The sequence below is a fragment of the Erinaceus europaeus genome, chromosome 5, assembly GCF_950295315.1.
Source record: "Erinaceus europaeus chromosome 5, mEriEur2.1, whole genome shotgun sequence".
Taxonomy (NCBI): Eukaryota; Metazoa; Chordata; class Mammalia; order Eulipotyphla; family Erinaceidae; genus Erinaceus; species Erinaceus europaeus.
Genome location: NC_080166.1, coordinates 21,350,380 through 21,373,172, shown reverse-complemented (window position 1 = coordinate 21,373,172; position 22,793 = coordinate 21,350,380). Strand labels below are relative to the sequence as shown.

General features: G+C 37.4%; 1 protein-coding gene across 1 annotated transcript in view; it reads left to right on the top strand.

The window, feature by feature from the left end:
- CDH18 (cadherin 18) overlaps positions 1 to 22,793 on the top strand; it is a 550,225-nt gene that overhangs the window by 463,239 nt on the left and 64,193 nt on the right. The window contains 1 exon segment of the mRNA XM_007532688.2: positions 3,523 to 3,659. Within this exon segment, the coding sequence (XP_007532750.2) occupies positions 3,523 to 3,659 (137 nt within the window).

Sequence of the window (22,793 nt, the reverse complement as noted above, 5' to 3'; positions counted from 1 at the left end):
TATACTTTACCAGCTGAACCAGCTTCCAGCATCACTGACTACTTGTTTCAAAAGGAATGTGTAGCTATTACTTGATAGATAATTATAGACCTAGATTATATTTTTATCTTCTAAACTCCTATATGATATATATTCTAGACCTAGATTATATATTATTTATTATTATTATTTGAGTGCAGGGTTATCACTGGGGCTCAGTGCCTGCACTAAGAATCTACTGCTCCTGGAATCCATTTTTTCCGCCCTTATTGCAATTGTTGTTGCTGTTATTGCTACTGTTGTTGTTGGATAGGACAGAGAGAAGCTGAAAGAGGAGGGGCAGACAAAGAAGGGGAGAGAAAGAAACTTGCAGCACTGCTTCACTGCTTGTGAGGCGACTCCCCTGCAGGTGGGGAGCCGCGGCTCAAATCAACATCCTTGTGATGGTCCTTGCATTTTGCACCATGTGCGTTTAACCCACTGTGCTACACCCCCCCCCATTTTAATCTCCTAAACTACTTTATGTTGTATAATATTTTTATCACTTTGTGCCTTAGATTCCTATGTAGGAATCTAGTAGTACCTATTTCACGCAATTGTTCTGACTATGAGATGAATTATAAAGCACTTAAACCACACTTTAGTATACTTTCATGCTCCCTGAATGTTAACAGCCACTACATCCTGTTAGATTCTGTTTGTAAATATATATACATGTGTATAAATGTTTCTTCTCTGTCACACATAACATCTCTGTAATATAGTCTCATGTTAAGGAGAAAAATAGAATTTAAAATATATTTAAAGCTCTTATTTAGTTAAATGTAGTCTGTCTTCAATGAGCATTGCTTCAATTTTGGTGATTATGGATTAGAAAACCTTTAAGCACTAATAATCCAGTAATTAAACTCTAACCACTAAGCCCAATTTAGGAGTTATATAATCTAGGAAAATGTTATATACTTTAGATATCCCTGAAGTTCAAACTGAGTCAACACTCAAAATAAAATTCTTAATACTTACATGCTAATCCTTTTTCTATGTTTAGTAGACTTTTTAAAACCTTTCTAGAGAGAGAGAAAAAAGATTGAATTGTAAAATTTAATTTGAAAACTATTGAGAATATTTCATATATTTGTATTATTGTCTAAAAATAGTTTCATGAAGACAGGTCACATTTAATTTAAAATAAATTACTATTTACTCTCCTAAAATTGTTAGGGAAGTTTCTGCTCTCTCACATTTCTACTTTCCTTTATCCCTTCCTAGTTCTTTTGTTGCTATGGCTAGGCAGAAACTCAAGGGTGATTAAGCTGAACTATTTAGTTCTACTTCAGTCAAAACTCAATTGAATTCTATGAATAAAGCCCTTTAGATCCAAGAAATTCCCAATATATAGTCCTTGTGTTGTAGATTTCCCAAGAGAGTTTGGTCAAAGAGAAAACTATGAAATAAATAGCATGGCTCTCAGGACAGTAGCTGAAAACTATACTGGCCATTTAGAAGAATACATTTAAACACAAGTGTTTTATTTTTTCTCATCCAAAAATTTATTCTAAAAGTGTCCAGTCCCCGATACCAAGACCTGCATTACCAAACTCAGAGGGAAGCACTGAAAAGATAAAGACAGTACACATTTAGTTTATAAATAGAAGAGACATCATTTTCTTTATTTTTGTTTGGTTTTGTTTTTCCAGACTGACAATTTGGAAGTGATGAGATTCCTAAAATTAGGTTTTTTCTGCCATTTCCAGAGAGTTGTATTATTAGCAATATACTTTGAAGAGTCACAGATAGTAGCTGCAAAAGCCTTTGAGGTTGAATAGTAAAATATCAGTGTTGGGATTTAACTTTAAGCTATAAAAGACACGGTTCACATATAACCACCGTAGCCCAAAATCGTGAGTCTTTTGAAGTCAGGTTAATAGCAACTAACTTTAGATAACACTCAAATTTTAAAGAATGTCATCCTTTCTTTCTTTCTTCATTCTTTTTTTTTCCTTTTCTGTTATTTGCCTCTACTATATCCCCTAATACTTTTGTTTTGTTCTCTTTTTTATTTATATATAAAATGGAAACACTGATAAGTCCATAGGATAAGAGAGGTACAATCCACACCATTCTCACCACCAGAACTCTGTATACCACTCCCTCCCCTGATAGCTTTCCTATTCTTTAACCCTCTGGGATTATGGACTCAGGAACATTATGGGGTGCAGAAGGTGGAAGGTCTGGCTTCTGTCATTGCTTCCCCGCTGAACATGGTTATTGACAGATGGACCCATACTCCCAACCTGTCTCTCTCTTTTCCTGTTAGAGCAGGGATCTGTGGAAGCAGGGTTCCAGGACACATTGGTAGGGTCATCTGCCCAGGGAAGTCCAGTTGGCATCATGGTAGCATCTGGAACCTGGTGGCTAATCCCTTTTATGTCTCCTCATGTGATCACTTCATTCCTCACTGTCAGCATCAGGCCTCTGAAGAAGGAATTGAGCCTGGTGTTTTTTTGTTCGTTTGTTTGTTTTAGTTATTCATTGTAATGTGAACTCAAATGAGAAGTTTTAAAGTTTCCAGATTTAATACTTTGGCAGAGCCCAATTCAGTATCTCTTTTCTATCTTTTTGTAGTATCTGAACTTAGTCTCATCTGAATCAGATATGTTTCACATATGTACTTATTAAACCTAGCTTTTTCGGTTGACTTTGTGTACATTAATATGTACATAAAATAAAATTCTCATATTGCTCATAGAGCTGTAGGTGTTATACTCTCACTGTGTTTCGCATTCTTTCTCACTAGAAGAATGCCTGAATGTCTTAAGTAGCTCTAAACTTTTGACCTATGAGATTCTGTCAAAATTGCCGTGTTTGTACGCACAACTCCACCAACTGTAAAGATCCATAGCTCGGGGCCAGCTGGTGGTGCCTCTGATTAAGCACACATGTCACAATGTGCCAGGACCAGGGTTGATCCCCGAGTCCCCACCTGCAAGGGGAAATCTTTGCAAGTGGTGAAGCAATATAGGTTTCTCTTATAGGTTTCTCTCTGTCTCTCTCCCCTTCTGTCATCTACTGATTCTCAATTTCTGGCTGTCTCTATTCAACAAATAAATAAAGATTATAAATTTTTTAAAAAGGATCTATACCCTAGAAATATTTTCTGCAAAATCTATTAGTATATTGTAGATTTCACAGGGGTGTTTTTTTTATGTGTGTGTGTGTGTCTCCTTTATTTTTAGTGTATTTTTTAATAAGTGTACTTCTGCTATCTACTATTTAGTATTACATTAATGACATTTGGTAAGAAGCCTTGCTTTTAGTTTTATTATTAGTGATTGAACTAAGAACTAATTAAGAACTGACAGACAAAAACAATTGACTTCAGTTGTATGCAGATATAAAGTCATCAGGGAAATCTTAAAGTCATTTATAAAAATGAAAAGCATACATTTAAATATATGCATATTATTTGTTGAATTTTTCTCGTTTTTATTTTCTCTATTTTAGCAATGAGTAAAAGGAAGGTTCATCTCTGTTTCTCTCTAGATACTTCATTGACTACAGTGCTGACGATGACAGATTTTTCAACATCGATGCCAATACAGGAACCATTAAGACCTCAAAGGTTCTTGATAGAGAAGAAAACTCATGGTACAATATCACCGTTTCTGCTTCAGAACATGGTAAACTACTTTACATTACGTACCATAAGAAATGTCACCTGAACATGAAGATATACTGAGATTTTCTGGGGGCCGGGACTCTCACAATTTATTTTAAATTTTATTTATTTATTATTGGATAGAGACAGAGAGAAATTGAGAAGGGAGAGAAAATAGAAAGGGAGAAAGACAGAGAGATACCTGCAGCCCTGATTCACCACTCGTGACACTTTACCCATGCAGGTGGGGACCAGGGCCTTGAACCTGGGTTCCTGTGCACTGTATTTAGTGTGTATACTCAACCAGGCATGCCACCACTTGGCCTCTTACTCTTACAGTTTTATTCTTGATTCCAGGATCTAGCTGAGACAACAAAATGCATTAGATAAAATTACTCATTGTTACATGCAGTAAATAAATCCTATATCATTTCCTTTACTTTAATTCTTGCTTAGTGACAGAACATTTACTTTATATATAGTCTTGTCATCTTCACTCAGTGAAAGTATTTTCTTTTTTCACCTAATGGTGTGATTTTCTTTGTCATGTGCTTATGTGATTTACCTTGTCACCAATGAGTAAAAAGCCACTTTAATTACATATATTTAGGGAGAAAAAGTAATGGCAATGTCTCTTTTATTTGAATAATTATATCATTTAACATCTGTCCTAGACCTTCAATTAAATTTCAACCTTACAGAAAACTTAGAAAACATACAGTAAACAAATAATGCTTACATTTCAGCAAGCAGATGTTAGTTTTTTTCTAAGAGAAACATACAGTTGGATCCCAGGCACCAACAATAACCAGAACTGAGTAGTGCCCTAGGACAAAAATTAAATAAATCCAAATATTTCTAAATATGGGTTTATTTTTAAAAATTAGTTCACAGCAAAATTGAGAGGAGAATATGAACATCTGCCTAATAGCCTCTACTTACATATAAAAACAGTAACCTTCATCTTCAGCATTTATAGCGGATCAACCTCCGCTGACATAGAATAACTGCCCAAGTTCATATTTGAATTCAGGATTTATTCTCACATGTGTCCACCATGAGGATACTATCCACAATATTTTCAATGCACTAAGACTCGTATGTTCTAATAATTTTCTTCTCTACCTCAACTCCTGACAGCCACTAATTATTTCATAGGCTTTCTTGCTTTGCCTTTTCAAGAATGTCATCTAGTTGAAATTATATACTATATAACCTTTTCAGATTGGTTTCTTTCACATCAGAATAGGCATTTCAAGTTCCTTCTTGTCTTTCCATGCCTTTAAAGGCTATTTCTTCTCTAGCACAGACTACCTCATTGTCTTAATGGACCCATGTTTATCCATTGACTCACTGCAAGACATCTTGGTGACTTGAAGTTTTAGTATGGCAAATAAAATTTCTATAAGTGGGGTTGGGTGATGATGCACCTGGTTGAGCTCACATGTTACAATGTGCGAGGACCTGGGTTTGATCCCCCCGTCCCCACCTGCAGGGGGAAAGCTTTGCAAGTGAAGCAGGACTGCAGGTGTCTCTCTGTCTCGCTTCCTCTCTATCTCCCCTTTTCAATTTCTGCCGGTCTCTACCCAATAGATAAGTATAAGATAATAAAAAAAAAATTCAAAAAATGGAAAAAGGAAAAAAATTCTATAAGCATCTATGTGTACATTTTTGTGAGAACATACATTCCCAGCTCATTTTGGATAAATGCATGGAATTCAACTGCTGGGTTATATGGCAAGATTATGCTTTGTTTTGTAAGAAACTGTCTTCTGAGACAGGGCAGTAGCACACTAGGTTAGTTCACATGTGCAAGGACCTGGGATAAAGCCCATGGTCCCCACCTGAAGGGCTTAAGCTTTCAGTATCAGTGAAGCAGTGTTGCAGGTATCTCTGTCTCTTTCCCCCTCTGTTTCCCTTCCCCTCTACAATTTCTCCTGGTCCTATCACACATAAGAACAGTTAAACAAAGCAGAACATTTTTAAAGCATTTTTTTTTAAAGAAACTGTCTTCCAGAGTGATTAATTCTACCACTTGCATCTCCATCACCAGGGGATGAAATGTCCTGATTCTTCACATTTTCACCAGCAAATGTGTTGTTTGAAAGAATTTTGAATTTGGACCATTCTGATAGGTATGAAGTAGAATCACAGGGATGCTTTAATTTGCATTTCCCTAACTATATCTGTTGTAATCTCAACATATGATCTTGTGTCATCTCTAAGAATGTTTTTTTGGTGGCTAGTGTGTTAAATTCCCGAGCCCGCTTTTTAATAGGTGTGTTCTCTTGTCTATTTTTATAAACTCTTCATAGATTTCAGGAAATGGTTCTTTATTTTTTTGCCTCTAAGGTTATTGCTGGGGCTCAGTGCCTGTACTATAAATCTACTGCTTCCAGGGGTTATTATTATTTTTTGCCTCTTTTTTGCCTTTGTTGTTTATTGCCGCCGTCGTTGTTATTGTTTTTGTTGGATAAGATGGAGGGAAATCGAGAGAGGAGGGGAAGGCAGAGAAGGGGTGAGAAAGATAGAAACCTGTAGACCTTCTTTACATCTTGTGAAGTAACCCGCTACAGGTGGGGAGCCTGGGGTTCCAACGGGGATCCCTGTGGGGGTCCTTGGGCTTCGCGCTATGTGTGCTTAACCCGCTGCGCTACTGCCTGAGCCCTGGAAATGGTTCTTTTTTTTTTTTCCTTTTGTTGCCCTTGTTGTTTTTTATTGTTGTTGTAGTTATTATTGTTGTTGTCGTTGTTAGATAGGACAGAGAGAAATGGAGAGAGGAGAAGAAAACAGAGTGGGGAAGAGAAAGATAGACACCTGCAGACCTGTTTCACCGCCTGTGAAGCGACTCCCCTGCGGGTGGAGAACCGGGGGCTCGAACCGGGATCCTTATGCTGGTTTTTGTGCTTTGTACTACATGCGCTTAACCCGCTACATTACCGCCTGACTCCCTAGAAATGGTTGTTTATAAGAGATGACGTTAAAAAGTTTTCTCCCAGTCTGTGCACTGTCTGTTCTTTCTCTCAGAACTCTCTTTTTGCAGTTGAGATCAGATTATGAAAGATGTCCTCTTAATACAAGTTTCTGAGAAGTCTGTTGTTCTTGGAATTTCATTTAGAAGTTAATATTTTAAATTACTTTTTAAAAGAGAAACTGGTCTTGTGTCTTGTCAAATAAGAGAGTTCTCCCTCTGGCAGAAGAACTAGTGTCAGGATTTAAGAGTGATTAAGGGTAGAAGAATTCTGTGGTAAAAGAAAAACAATGCCTTGTCATTATACAGGTCAACAGCTCTCACTCTCCAGAACCAACTTCACAGTACAAGGTATCACTCCTCAGCTACGTTGACCTTCGAACAGGCAGATGGCTTCTCTGTATGAAGTGGCTTTTAACTCCATAGTGTTTGTCATTATTCTCTTATCCTGTGTTCCTAGGGACAAAGTCATCTTGCCAAGGCAGAGAACGTGCCACGCCTGTAGTATATTTTACTCTTGCTAAACATAGTTGGTATCTGTCTTATATTTGTTAAGTCTGTTTATCCTTTTGATCATCTCTGGGGCTTCTCCACTTGGGGATGACTTTTTTCAAGTAAACAGAGAGACGTGCAGCTGGTTAAGAGCACATGTTACCATGAGCTCCTGGTCTCCATCTATAAGGAGGAAAACTTCATGAAAGATGAAGCAGTGCTGCAGGTGTCTCTTTTGTCCTTTTTCCCTCTCTGTTTTTCTCTCTATCAAAGGAGAGACAGAAAGAGAGAGAGGGAGAGATAGAGAGGAAGAGACCCTTGGGAGAGGTGGATTCCTAGTTCTAGTATAGGCCCTGAGCCTTACCAATATGGCACTTAGATCAAAAATGAATCAATCAAAGACAGAGGTAAAGAGAGTTGAGGAATGTGGTCCAGGAGGTGGCACAATGGATAGAGCATTGGATTCTCAATCATGAGGTCCTGAGTTGAGTCCTTGGACGGATATGTACCAGAGTGATGTCTGGTTCTCTCTCTCTCTCTCCTCCTATATTTCTCATTAATAAATATATATATATATATATATATTTAAATTTATATTTATTTATTTTCCCTTTTATTGTTCTTTTTTATTGTTGTAATTATTATTGTTGTTGTTGTCATCGTTGTTGAATAGGACAGAGAGAAATGGAGAGAGGAGGGGAAGACAGAGAAGGGGAGAGAAAAACAAACACCTGCAGACCTGCTTCACTGCCTGTGAAGCGACTCCCCTGCAGGTGGGGAGCCGGGGGGCTGGAACTGGGATCCTTCAGCCGGTTCTTGTGCGTCGTGCCATTTGCACTTAACCCACTGCACTACCGCCCGACTCCCTCCCTCTCTTTCTCTCTCTCTCTCTCTCTCTCTCTATATATATATATATATGTATATATATATATATATATATATATACATATATATATATACATATAATTATTGAGAGAGTTGAGGAAACAAAACTATAGCACCAAAACTTCTGTTAGTATGGTAGGGGCCAGATTCAGACATGGCAAAGAAGCTGTCAGAATAAGCACATTAGGTGAGTTATCCTAACTTAGAAAAACATGTTTGTTTGTTTATTACAAAGATTTCTCAGAGAGGAATCAAGAGAGAAGGGAGAGATGATAGATACCTGCAGTGCTGCTTCACTGCTCAGGAAGCTTCCCCACTGCAAGCAGGGACCAGAGGTTTGAACCCAGGTCCTTAAGCATTGTAACATGTGTGCTCAACAGGGTATGCCACCACCTGACCCCACTATCTTATCATTTTTGAAAAAAATATTTATTTATTTATTCATAAGTGGGAACAGAGAAAAGAGAGAGAGAGAGAGATTACTCTGGTACATATGCTGCTCAGAATTGAACTCGCGACCTCATGTCTGAGAATCTAACACTATCCATTGTGCCACTTCCTGGACCACCCACTATCTTATCTTTGCACGTGTCATCCTAAAAAAATGTACTCTATGAAATAGAGAATACAGGTATTATTACTATTCTAAAAAGAAATAAAGCCTCACAGAAAAATCTAAGTATTCTAGTTGTTGACTATGTGGTCGCTCAAATAGAGCTAATATTGCTCTCTATGTTATCAAACCCACATTGCTCAGACATTTTAACTGATTGAGGCTCATTTATTCTATTACTCTTTCTCTCTGTGATAATTTTATTGAGTTCTTGATTATTTCCATTCCAGTTGTTTACACATGGGTTCAATTCCTCATGTCCCAAATGTTATGCCTAGAACTTCGAGTCCCAATCTCACACAAAGAAGACCAGAATCACATGCAATAGCAAGAGCCTTTATTGGGAAGCTTAAGCTTTGGCCGCTGACACCCTTCCAATCAAAAACACTCACCTTGAGTGGAGGTTCTTCCCCAACACCAAACATTAGGACTCCAATAGCCTTTCCCCAGATATGCTATTGTCATCGTTGTCGTCATCCTCCTCCTCCTCCTCCTCCTCCTCCCCCCCCTCCTCCCCCCCTCCTCCCCCCTCCTCCTCCCCCCCTCCTCCTCCCCCCTCCTCCCCCTCCCCCTCCCCTCCCCCTCCCCCTCCCCCTCCTCCTCCATCTTTTGCTTTGGTAAAATTCACCCCACATCCTATATCTTTAAAAGGCATTCTGTGACATGTGACAATTTTGTGATTTTAGAAAAGACACCAACGATCTTTGAACATACCACTCTGAACATGTTTGATCTTGCCTAATCAAAAGCTTAAACAGGGTGGGTCTGTTTGCTTGGAAGAAGACACTAAGCATCCAACAAATTCAGGAAGTTACCTATGGCTGTGGAGTGCTGCATTCTTAACTATCACATTCACACTCCTGGGGGAAATAGAGACTTCTAAATATTAATTTGTGGAATATTTCCGTTCCAGGTAGCACTGACTTTAATAACATGGAGACCATAACAATTATATGCCAACATTTATTTATTTTTATTTTCCTACTCTATAGCCAATAGCTAAATGATTTCAGTTGATCAGAAGTCAAGATGGGCGTAACTGTGTTCACTGCTTAAGATTTGGTGATACTGAAATCTAGTTTTAGCTGGGCAGTCATTTATCTGGAGGCCCTAGGGAAGAATCTGATCTCAGGATCAGTCTTTCTGTGGACAGAAACCATTTCTGTGAGAAAATAGGTGTGAAATTTCCATTTCTTTCATGTTTGCCAGCATAAGGTTTCTCCCTCCTAGAGACTCCCTGCTTTCCTTAATGCAAGTCTTCATCTTCTTCAGACAGGCACCAGAGTGATGTCATCATCATGCTTTAAATCCGTGGTCCTCTCCTGCTACTACTGACTGGAAAAAAAGTCTCTTATGTTTAGTGCTTCTTTGACTGGGTCAGGCCCACTCAAAGAATCTTTGTATTTTAAAGTCAACCAGCAGGCAACATTATTTGCATGGGCAAAATGCTTGCACACTGAATTGGTGTTTGGTTGAGTATCTAAGGGATAAAATTATTGTGCTGCCATCTTTAGAACTTTATCTACCATGACATTAAATTACTTGTAAGACTTCTGGGTAAGGACCATTTCTTTTACTGGATGATAAGCATTCTTTTAAAATTGCATAACTGACTTCTTTATACTACACCTTAGTAACATAGTGCCAGAAGAAGCTCTCATGTCGTTCAATTTCCTTATCAGTGTCTCAGTTCAAGATAATGTATATTTTTATTCCCTCTGCTCTTAAAATAAGCATAGGACATATGTGACTTTTCTTTAGAAGAACTGATCTTTTTTCTCACTTTAACCACCAGAAAGATGTATATCAAGTTTTTAGTCACAGAGCCTCCAACAGACCATGTTCTTTCAATAATTTATAAGCATTCCTTTTTTCTATGCCCTCTTCTCATTTAGTTTTACTTTGCAAACAGGTTCTTACACTTGAAGACAATCTCAGATGTTATAGGGGCCATGTAATCCTTCTCATATTTTCAGGCAAATTGTGCAGTGTTTTCTCTTCTTATTCTAACTATATAGCACTTACCTCGTTATCCTTAAAAATAGCATCTACCTGGAGTCTGCAGTAGCTCAGCGGGTTAAAAGCAAGTGGCGCAAAGCACAAGGACTGGCTTAAGGATCCTGGTACGAGCCCCCGGCTCCCCACCGTCAGGGGAATCACTTCACAGGCGGTGAAGCAGGTCTGCAGGTGTCTGTCTTTCTCTCCCCCCTCTGTCTTCCCCTCCTCTCTCCATTTCTCTCTGTCCTATCCAACATTGTCGACATCAACAACAATAACTACAACAACAATGAAAACAACAAGGGCAACAAAAAGGAAATAAATAAATATTTAAAAACCTTTAAAAAATAGCATTTACCGTATTTGATTGAATTTTTTTTCCACCTTCATGGAAAGTCACATATAAAAGGCTACATTTAACTATGATCTATAATGTTTACTCTTACCATCCATTTATCTTAGTTTTTTTTTTTTTTTGACATAAGAATTCACAAAATACACGTTTCAAAGTAGAATTGGGAAAATATATCATAAAGATTAAATGGCTTCCTGTTGTTGGAAAGCTTTCCATTTTATCGCATCTTGGTGGGGGTAAATAGCATAATGGTTATGCAAAGAGACTCTCATGTCTGAGGCTCTGAAGTGCCAGGTTCAATTCCTCACACCACCATAAGCCAGAGCTGATCAGTGGAGAGCAAACTTCTACTGCCTATGTGTCTGTCTCCCTGATTAGCTCTCACACCACTCTGTTTTATAGCTATGAAATATTGGTCAGAATAGTAAAGCCCTTCAATAACATATAGATAAATAAATACATAAATAGGACATGATGTTCTGAATCAATGAGGATTACCCTCATTTCCCATAATAATTTACATATATCAAGTAATTTATTTTTCTTTTTTGCCTCCAGGGTTATTGCTGGGGCTCAGTGCCTGCACTACTAAGCCACTGCTCCTGGAGGCTATTTTTTTCCCTTTTGTTTCCTTTGTTTATTGTTGTTATTATTATTGTTGTTGTTATTGCTGTCGTTGTTGAATAGGACAGAGAGAACTCGAGAGAGAAGGGGAAGACAGAGAAGGGGAAAGAAAGACAGGCACCTGCAGACCAGCTTTGCCTTTTGTGAAGCGACCTCCCTGCAGGTGGGAGCCTGGCTCAAACCTGGATTCTTGCTTGGTTCTTGAGCTTCCCACCGTGTGTGCTTAAGCTGCTGCCCTACTGCCGGACCCACTCAAGCAAAATTTTTAAAAGACTATGAAGATTAGTATCAAGGTTACCTAAGAAGCTCAACTTTTTAAATGCTACCAAAAGTGGCGATTTATCTCATCATGGAAGGGAGTGAGAATGGGACAAATCCAATTTAAGGTGATGATTATTCTGTTAATATACCACAAGTAAATATAGTACTTGTTGATACATATAACACATATATGTGGTCATTTAAAGCAAAAGATAAGATAGAAAGGAAGGCAGATAAAGAAAACTTTTATGAGAAAATAAACTAGAAACATTAAAAAATTAAGGCTAAAACCTAATTTTCCTATGAACATTATAAGTACTTAAACCAAAAACAGTATCTTTTTTTTTATATAATTTTTTAATTAATTTATTTAATCCCTTTTTTGTTGCCCTTGTTGCTTTATTGTTGTAATTATTATTGTTGTTGTTGTTGGATAGGATAGAGAGAAATGGAGAGAGGAGGGGAAGACAGAGAGGGGGAGAGAAAGACACCTGCAGACCTGCTTCACTGCTTGTGAAGTGACGCCCCTGCAGGTGAGGAGCCGGAGGCTCAAAACGGGATCCTGCTGCTGGTCCTTGCGCTTTGGTCACGTGAGCTTAAGCCGCTGCGCTACCGCCCGACTCCCAGTATCAGTTTTTAAAACAATTTTTGACATACTGTGGTAATTGATTACAAGGCAAAGGGTAATTAATATATCAACCCATCTTAATGCAAATAAACATTTCAAATAAATATTTTATTACTTAGGTCATTTTTTAAAAACAATGTGATTGTTTTATTTTCTTTGTGTGCTAAGGGAAAAAAGCCAATTAGGAACTTTTGTGTGCTAAGGAAAATTACTAATTTAAACACCTTTATGGAAGACAAATTTAATGTTTCAAAATAAGCAAAGTGACATAGCAAAATGATATGGAGAAGCTTAAGAAACTTGTAACTACCCATTCTTCAGTAATGAGATCTGGAAGGGTAATCCGAAACTGCTAGAAAAAGCTATAAGGTTATAAAGTCTAAATACAATTTTCACCACCTGAAGTTAACAAATGGATTAAAATTGATATTTGTAGAACTTAAGCTTTGCATATGCTAACATGATAATTGAAGAAGACTAAGGAAAGGTTCAGTAAACAAATATATAATGTATATTCAATAAACATATATACATAGTATACATATTATAGAAAAATAGTGTAGGTACATATTCATATCACTGTGGACAGTGTGCAATTCATTGTGAAATTGTTGGAGTCATAAATCCAGTGACAGTAGAACCATTTCCTTGGTTTCTTTTTTTTTTTAATAATTTATTTCTTTATTGGGGAATTAATGTTTTACATTCAACAGTAAATACAATAGTTTGTACATGCATAACATTCCCCAGATTCCCATTTAACAATACAACCCCACTATGTCATTCATCATCTTTCATAGACCTGTATTCTCCCCACCCACCCACCCACACCAGAGTCTTTTACTTTGGTGTAATACTCCAATTCCATTTCAGGTTCGACTTGTGTTTTCTTTTCTAATCTTGTTTTTCAACTTCGACCTGAGAGTGAGATCATCCCATATTCATCCTTCAGTTTCTGACTTATTTCACTCAACATGATTTTTTCAAGGTCCATCCAAGATCAGCTGAAAATGGTGAAGTCACCATTTTTTACAGCTGAGTAGTATTCCATTGTGTATATATACCACAACTTGCTCAGCCACTCATCTGTTGTTGGACACCTGGGTTGCTTCCAGGTTTTGGCTATTACAAATTGTGCTGCCAAGAACATATGTGTACACAGATCTTTTTGGATGGATGTGTTGATATATCCCCAGGAGGGGAATTGCAGGGTCATAGGGTAGGTCCATTTCTAGCCTTCTGAGAGTTCTCCAGACTGTTCTCCACAGAGGTTGGATCAATTGACATTCCCACCAGCAGTGCAGGAGGGTTCCTTTGACCCCAAACCCTCTCCAGCATTTGCTGCTGTTACCTTTTCTGATGTATGACATTCTCACAGGAGTGAAGTGATATCTCATTGTTGTCTTTATTTGCATTTCTCTGACAATCAGAGACTTGGAGCATTTTTTCATGTGTTTCTCGGCCTTTTGGATCTCTTCTGTGGTGAATATTTTGTCTAAGTCCTCCCCCCATTTTTGGATGGGGTTATTTGTTGTCTTGTTGTTGAGTCTGGCAAGCTCTTTATATATGTTGGTTATTAAACTCTTGTCTGATGTATGGCATGTAAAGATCTTCTCCCATTCTGTGTTGGGTCTCTTGGTTTGGGTAGTGGTTTATTTTGCTGTGAAGAAGCTTTTTAATTTGATGTAGTCCCATAGGTTTATACTTGCCTTAGTCTTCCTTGTAATTGGATTCGTTTCATTGAAAATGTCTTTAAAATTTATGCGGAAAAAAGTTCTTCCAATATTTTCCTCTAAGTATCTGATAGTTTCTTGTCTAACATCCAAGTCCTTGATCCACTTGGAATTTACTTTTGTATTTGGTGAAATACAGTGATTCAGTTTCATTCTTCTGCATGTTTCAACCCATTGTTTCCAACACCATTTGTTGAAGAGACTCTGCTTTCCCCATGTAATAGTCTGGGCCCCTTTGTCAAAGATTAGATGTCCATACATGTGGGGCCTCATTTCTGGGCTCTCAATTCTATTCCACTGGTCAGTGTGTCTATTCCTGTTCCAGTACCAAGCAGTTTTGATGACAATGGCCCTATAATACAGTTTGAGATCTGGGAGTGTGATGCCTCTGGTTCTGTTCTTTTTTCTCAAGATTGTTTTGGCAATTCTAGGACTTTTCTGGTTCCAGATAAACATTTGTAGCATTTGTTCTATTCTCCTAAAAAATGTGCTTGGGATCTTGATGGGGATAGCATTAAATTTGTAGATGGCTCTGAGTAGTATATTCATTTTGATGATGTTAATTCTTCCAACCCATGAACATGGAATATCTTTCCACTTCTTTGTGTCTTTTTCAATTTCTTTGAGTAGTGACTCATAATTTTTAGTATATAAGTCTTTCACTTCTTTGGTTAGGTTTACTCCTAGATATTTTATTGTTTTTGTTGCTATAGAAAAAATAACTGATTTCTGGATTTCAATTTCTTCTAACTTAGTGTTTGCATAGAGGAATGCCACTGACTTTTGAATGTTAATTTTATAGCCTGACACATTACTGTATTGCCTGATGATTTCCAAAAGCTTCTTGCTGGATTCCTTAGGTTTTTCCATGTATATTATCATGTCATCTGCAAATAAGGAGAGTTTGACTTCTCTTCCAATCTGTATGCCTTTAATTCCTTGCTCCTGCCTGATTGCTATGGCAAGAACTTCCAACACTTATGTTGAATAGTAATGGTGATAGTGGTGATAGTGTCTAGTACCTGACCTGAGGGGAAATGCTTCCAGTTTTTCACCATTGAGTATGATGTTGGCTGTAGGTTTGCTATATACTATCTTCAGGAATTTTCCATCTATTCCCATTTTTTGTAGTGTTTTGATCATTTCCTTGTTTCAGCTCCTGTGGAAGTGCACCTGTCACACAGGCATGGATGATAACCATATTTTGGTGTATTGATCCCTTGAATAAGATTTGCTCATTTAGTGCACAAAAGCAGGTTCATTTTGTCAGCATAGGAAACACATAATGTCATAATCATTAATGTAGGGAATCATGAAGTTGTGACAGGTATGTAGAAATATGTGGGACTAAGTATCTCCAAGCATTTATCAAATTCTATAGACTGAGCTTTGTGGATAAGATAATTTAGTAAGCATCTGGGACTACCGTGACAAAGATAAAATAGACCAAATTGCTAGACTTGAGATACTTGGTTTGTATATTTGTATCTCTTTCAGTCTCATGTGAAATTACATAATATTTAATAAATAAATACAGTTTTGGAAGAAATAAGTTTTCTCTAATGTGATGCAGTCCAGGTTTAAATAGTATACATGATTAAAACAAACAAACAAACAAAAATAACTATTCAGATGAGCTGTTTTTCCAGGTGAAATCACTCATTTGTACATTAACTTGCATGAATTCTTTTCAAACTCATTCTACAAATAAGAAGAGTTTGGTGAGGCAATTAGGTTATTAAATTCATTTTAACTTTTGCCTTGGTTTGCCAATTATGTTAATGTGCTTGAGGGTTTTGCTATTGTTATATTTCTATCTAAATATCAAATTCTATAAAAATTAGGACACATTTGCTTATTCAAAATAAACCCAAATAATTGATATCGTTAGATGCAACATTGATGGACTTGTGCTGATAGTTGATTTAATCCTTTATTTCTATTTCTTCTTCCAGTTTTCTTAGTTGAAACAGATAAATGCTTTATAAATAAAAGCAATCAGAAAAAGAGTTCGTTCCACAGTCCCCTGCCATCAGGTCTAACCCTCTGGCTAGTACTGTGAGAACCAATTCTTATAAATAAGACTTCCTGTAGGTTTCTGTGAGTGAGCTGTTTTTCACTGCATTCGTAACCACTCTGATATGTGTGCTCTGAACCCATCCTTTCTTGCTCACTTAATGTCATTGCACTCAATTATTTTTCCTCATTTTTCCTATCTTCCCTACCTGACACATAATGCCTCTGTTTTCAAAAACAGAATCTATACCCTATCTGAAACTAAAATTAATCTCAGTGAACAAAACTGAACACCAGCTTTGATCTAGATTTCCTTTCATATGCAACTCTGATATTACTTTTACCAATAGTCAAGGGGAATTCTGATGTATGCATTTACATGCATATAGGCCATATATTAGTTACTCACTGCCATATAACCAGTACTAGAGAACTACCCAGAAAGACACCAAATGGCCAGAACTAGTTGGTTTATGAATATTTTGTTTTAATGATTGCAGACAGAAAATTCTGATGAGTTGAATGTAAAGCAAGACAGAATCTCTGATCTGCTACTCCTTTACTGGAATGAAAGAGCTGTCTGTATTCACAAGTCTGCCACTCTGTGTTTTTCTGTGCTTTTAAAATCCACTCTGAAGATGTGGTACCCTATATCACCAAAATTACTATATTTCAAACTTCCATATCCAATTCTCATATTTCCATTTACTCAATACAGAGGTGCTTGGTGCAATCGACAAATTCTTTAAGAAACTGGTGTTCTTAGGATTTGGAACACAACATATTCCTTTTTTCACTTGATTCTTTATTCATTCCTCTGTCTTAATGTGTTGCTTCACTCTCCCCATCTCCTCCTTCACTGAATTGTGGGCCATTCTGACTGTGGGTCACCTTGTTTTTCAAACAAAGTGACATGTGCTCACTTTGAAAACATACCAAACCACAAAGCAATTAAAAAGAGAGAGAGAGAGAGAGAAGGTTGCATTCTCTGAGAACCATGCAGTCAGATTGCTCTCAGGTGGGTTGGGGAGAATGAATGAACACTTCAATAGCCATCTGAAGACAGAACTGTCCCATTAAATGTACATATAGTAATGTGTTTCCCTACTTCACAACCATAAACATTCGGTAATGTTAAAAATTAACCGTAAACATTTGGTAATGTTAAAAATTAACCATAAACATTCGGTAATGTTAAAACTTAATTTCAATAATTAAAAGAATATGAATTGAACACCTGCTTGCCTCTAAGAAATAAACCTTACTTTCTATTCCAACCTACTCAATGCTGACAAATATTAAGAGAACAGTAGGACAATATTGCTGTGAATCTGGAATTAAATTTCATAAAAATACAAGTTTTGATATCCATAAAGGGAAGATGCATTGATAAATAAAAGCATGAAAACTGTGTTTATTAGGTCACTAGAACATAATTTGTACTGATGAATGAAAATATGAATATGTGTATTATGTTTGCCCATGTGGGTATACTTATAGCTCTATTAATATATGGATAAAATTAAGTGTTTGAACCACATATTTTCCAAATATTATTACATTATATATTGGATGCATCATGGCCTAGAGTATAAATTAATTTCAAGAATAAAAGGACTATTAATTTAAGACCAAATTGCCTCCAAGACATAAAACCTACTTGCTATATCTCGCTATTCAAAGCTGACAAATATTGAACTTTATTTCATTGTTCCTTTGTTTTCTTGGTAACTTTACAAATTCAGTTAGCTAATTTATATAGTTATGTGTGATATACACATGCCCATCTTTGTTTTCAGTAGTTTATGGGCATAAGATATATAAATAAGTTAATATTCAGTGTGTGTTTTTGTGAATTTTTCTGTGTTTTATTTAAGACTTTTTTGTGTCGAAGTCTATTCCTAATGTGATAAGAAAATGACTCTATTCTAACTCATGCATGCAATTCCCAAAGGGTTTGGGTCATTTTGAGTTATTTTTATAACCTTCAGTAATATTCATGATGCTGATACAAAATGTTCTACACCTGTTCTATACTGCAACTGTGAAAATCTTCTCTGTGTAGATGCCTTAAATCAAATACCCAAAGCATATATTATGCATGCTGAGTAACGGTCTAAAATATTTTTAAAACAGAGAATATTGTATGTTTACTAAATGCATAACCATAGTCAAAATGAGTGACCAGAAATTATTGTACGTTTAACATAGGATCTAAGTTTTCTTGCACAATACTCTTCATATTACCGAGAAAAATTCAGACATGTTTACATATTCAGTTCCAAAATAACATGGATTATCCTATAGACTCAGCTTTATTTTTTTTTTAGAAGATGAGTTTTTTTTTAACTTTTAAAAAAAATTTATTTATTTATTTATTCCTTTTGTTGCCCTTGTTGTTTTTTGTTGTTGTAGTTACTATTGATGTCATTGTTGTTGGATAGGACAGAGAGAAATGGAGAGAGGAGGGGAAGACAGAGAGGGGGAGAGAAAGACAGACACCTGCAAACCTGCTTCACCACCTGTGAAGCGACTCCCCTGCAGGTGGGCAGCCGGGGGCTCGATCCTTCCGCTGGTTCTTGTGCTTAGCGCCACCTGCGCTTAACCCGCTGTGCTACCGCCCGACTCCCTTAGACTCAGCTTTTATGCTTCTTAAAATTTTAAGAATTTTAAGAGCCGTAGGGGTTTTTGAGGTGATTCAACTGGAAGGGTATCTGCTTCGCCATCACCTCCAATTGTAAGCCGGTGGTATATCACTTGGAGTTGTGTGGGAACTGAGCCCCAGCAATAAACTCGGTGGCAAATAAACCATGATAATCATTCGATTGAATCTGAGAAGAAAGGTTTTACTATCCATAATAAATGGTTTACCCTGAACAAGGTTGTCGGTGATGATCCATTCGATTAGATGAGAGAGAGGGGTCATGAAGCTATGATGGTGTGAGTTTAAAGCCCAGCAAAATAGTTGATGATAAGCTGCACTTTGGAACCTCTACAGAGAAGGAAGTTATAATAGCCCACAGAAATTCTGGAAACAATACATCAGGATGGAAAACAAATATTGCAACTGTTAGTTGCTGTCATATTAGAAAATAAATTATATATTTATCGAGCTGCTTATTATAATTAAGTGGGTTACTAAGGACAGTTGAACAGAGATTTTTGTAACTATTTTTCAAAACCTTTTCTAAATATATATTTATTTTCCCTTTTGTTGCCATTGTTTTTTATTGTTGTTGTAATTATTGCTGTTGTTATTGATGTCGTCATTCTTAGGTCAGAAAGAAATGGAGAGAGAGGAGGGAAAGATAGGAGGAGAGAAAGACAGACACCTGCAGACATGCTTCACCCCCTGTGAAGCCACTCCCCTGCAGGTGGGGAGCCGCGGGCTGGAACCAGGATCTTTATGCAGGTCCTTGCACGTGCGCTTAACCCATTGCACTACTGCCTGACTCCCAAAACATTTTTTTAATATATATAATCCAAATGTAGTTAATTTCACATACAAGTGAATGAATTTGATTTTACCCTTCTGATTTACAGACCAAGGCAGTATTCATTTCTCAAGTCAAAAGTATCGGTTAAACTACGGAGGTTTCTGACTTATGTTATTTTCAGGCATTTATACTGAATACATATGAGAGGAAGTCTGGAAATAATTCAGTGTCAGAGCTCACGATAAATACCTAAGTTCCTGGGTTCCATCTTTAGCTCAGCATTTACCAGAGTGATGGATTGGACTCTCTTATCTCATGATAATAAAATTAAAGATGTATTAAGAACAGGTATATTTACGGATAACTAGAGAGAGTAATAACCTTAAGAAGATAAATCAAGGAGGGCTGAGTGGTGGTTCACCTGGTTGATGGTACATATTACCTTACACAAGAGCCATCGGTTTGAGCCCCTGCAAGCTTTGCAAGTGGTGAAGCAGGGCTGAAGGTGTCTCTGTCCCACTCCCTCGCAATCACCCTCTTCCCTCTCATTCTGGCTGTGTCTAACCAATAAATAAATATAATAATTTTTTAAAGAAAACAAATAGATCAAGGTGCTTTTTTATTTTAATGATTCATTTCAATTTGCAGTCTCCTTGATAACTAGATCACTGATACAATTTTATGCTATAAACTGACTAAACTGGATTGATACATAGAGCTTCTTGGTGGATGAATTTGTGTATACTCTGTAAGTTTTGAAAGCACTTCTAGACAAGCATCAGTTTGCTTTAGTTATTATGCAATACATCCGTCTGACACATGAAGTTTAATTTACTTTATAACATAAAAATCCATGGAATACATTCTATATTTTATTTACAACCTTGTATTTGACTATGGGGAAGAGATGTTCAAGAAACCATCTATTATATGTCAGATCTTAATTCATCCACTATAACAAATTCCATTGAATGACATATTTGATTTTTCAGTGTTTAAACAGATATGAAGAAAGGAAAGGAGGAGAGAAAATTGAAATATTAAATGCATCTGATATGCAACAACATTGCAATAGTCTATGAAATATATTAAATTACATGTTAATACAATTTTCTCATTTACTTATTTTGTGATGGGGAAATAGTTCAATATTAGCATACAGAATTTACATGTCTGAGGCCCCAGAAATCTCATATTCTATTTTTGTCATCATGGTGACTGTTACACTCAAAAATGACTCTTTTAGATAGAGAGAGACAGTAACAGAGAGGTGGAGAGAGAGGGAGAGAGAGAAAGAGATCACAACTTGGAAGTTTCCTCAAATGTCCTGGGGCCCTTGCTCAAATCTGGGTTGCATCTATGGTAAAATGGTGCAGTATTCAATAATGTTTGAAAAGAGGGGTACAAATGTTAATAAACAAAGTAGTGGGGCTAGACAGTAGCCCACCTGGCAGAGCACACACTTCACCAGGAGCCAGGACCTGGATGAAAGTCCTCAGTTCCTTCCTGCCAGGGTAGGAGTGGGGTTTCAGGTATGAGGAAGCCGTACCACAAGTGTCTCTTTTTCTCTCTTCCTTTCTTTCTCTTTTCTTTTGTTTCTTTTCTTTTTTTTTCTTTCTAGTCTTTCTTTCTTTCTTTTTTGCCTCCAGGGTTATTGTTGAAGCTAGGTGCTGGCACAATGAATCCACTGATCCCAGTGGCCATTTTTTCCCCCATTTTATTGGATATGACAGAGAGAAATTGAGCAAGGAGGGGGAGATTGAGAGGGAGAGAGCGAGAAAGATAGACACCTGCAGAATTGCTTTGTCTCTTATGAAGCATTCCCCCTACAGGTGGGGAGCTGGGGGTTCTCTCCCTTTCTATCTACCTTGCTCCTTTCAAATTCTCTCTGCCTTGTCAAGTAGAAAGAAAGAAAGAAAGAAAGAAAGAAAGAAAGAAAGAAAGAAAGAAAGAAAGAGAAAGAACCACCTAGTGTGGTGGCCCTGCCCTGCAGATATCAAGCCCCAGTAATAAGCTTGGTGGCAATAAAATGTTAAATTAAAATGAAAATTAAGCAAAGTATTAGCCTAGTTTCTCAACTTATTCTACCAAAAGTGCACAATAGTAATGAGAGTGCAGGAATATTTCTTTTAAAGAGACAGAGAAAGCAAGGAGAGAATGAAAGAGACCACACTGTTATTTACTATGTGAGTTAGAATCAGTGTTATTTGGCTTGTCAAATTCAAATAGGAGCCTGTATACAGATAGACCAGGGACAGCTACAGAGAAGATCTCCTGGAATTTCAACTCTGATTATCGGAAACGAAAACTACAGTTTGATGCATTATCTTACTTTGGACAAGTAGAGAGAAATACATTTGGATCAACGATGACAGTAAGCTTACTTCGTGGGCATTCTCTTTCTGCAGTCCTCACTCATTATCTCCTGCACTGCTTCCTAACCGCATGTGGCATTCTGTTCACTAGCCTCATCCACAGTGAAGTCACACTCAGTTCAGCCCCCCTCTCCCCCACCGAACACATGACCACATGCAGTACAGGGAAATCAGTATTTGGCCCCTGAATGCTCTGCACGTGATCGTGAAGTGATGAAATAATGATTGTCCACCCTCAATAGGAAGAAAGTCTATCCCCATCTAGGTAATAGAATTCAGTTTCCTAAGGGCCAGGTGGTGGTGTGGTTGGTTAAGCACACAGGTTACCATTCACAAGGATCCTGGTTCAAGCCCCCACTCCCCACATGAGTGGCAGATGCTTCATGAGCAGTGAAGCAGGTCTACAAGTGTTTCAATATTTCCCTCTCTTTTTAAAAATATCTATTTATTTATTAGATAGAGACAGTCAGAAATCAAGAGGGAAGGGGATGATAGAGAGGAAGAGAGAAACCCGCAGCACTGCTTTATCCCTCTAAAGCTTTCCCCCTGCAGGTGGGGACTGGGGGCTGGAACACTGATCCTTATGCATTGTAACATGTGCACTCAGCTAGGTGTGCCATCATCAGAGTCCTTTTCTCTCACTCTCTCTCTCCCCACCCCATCCACCCCTCCTTCCCTCTTCCCTCTCAATTTGTCTCTGTCCTAACAAAATAAGAAAGAAAGAAAGAAAGAAAGAAAGAGAGAGAAGAGAGAGAAGAGAGGAAAGAA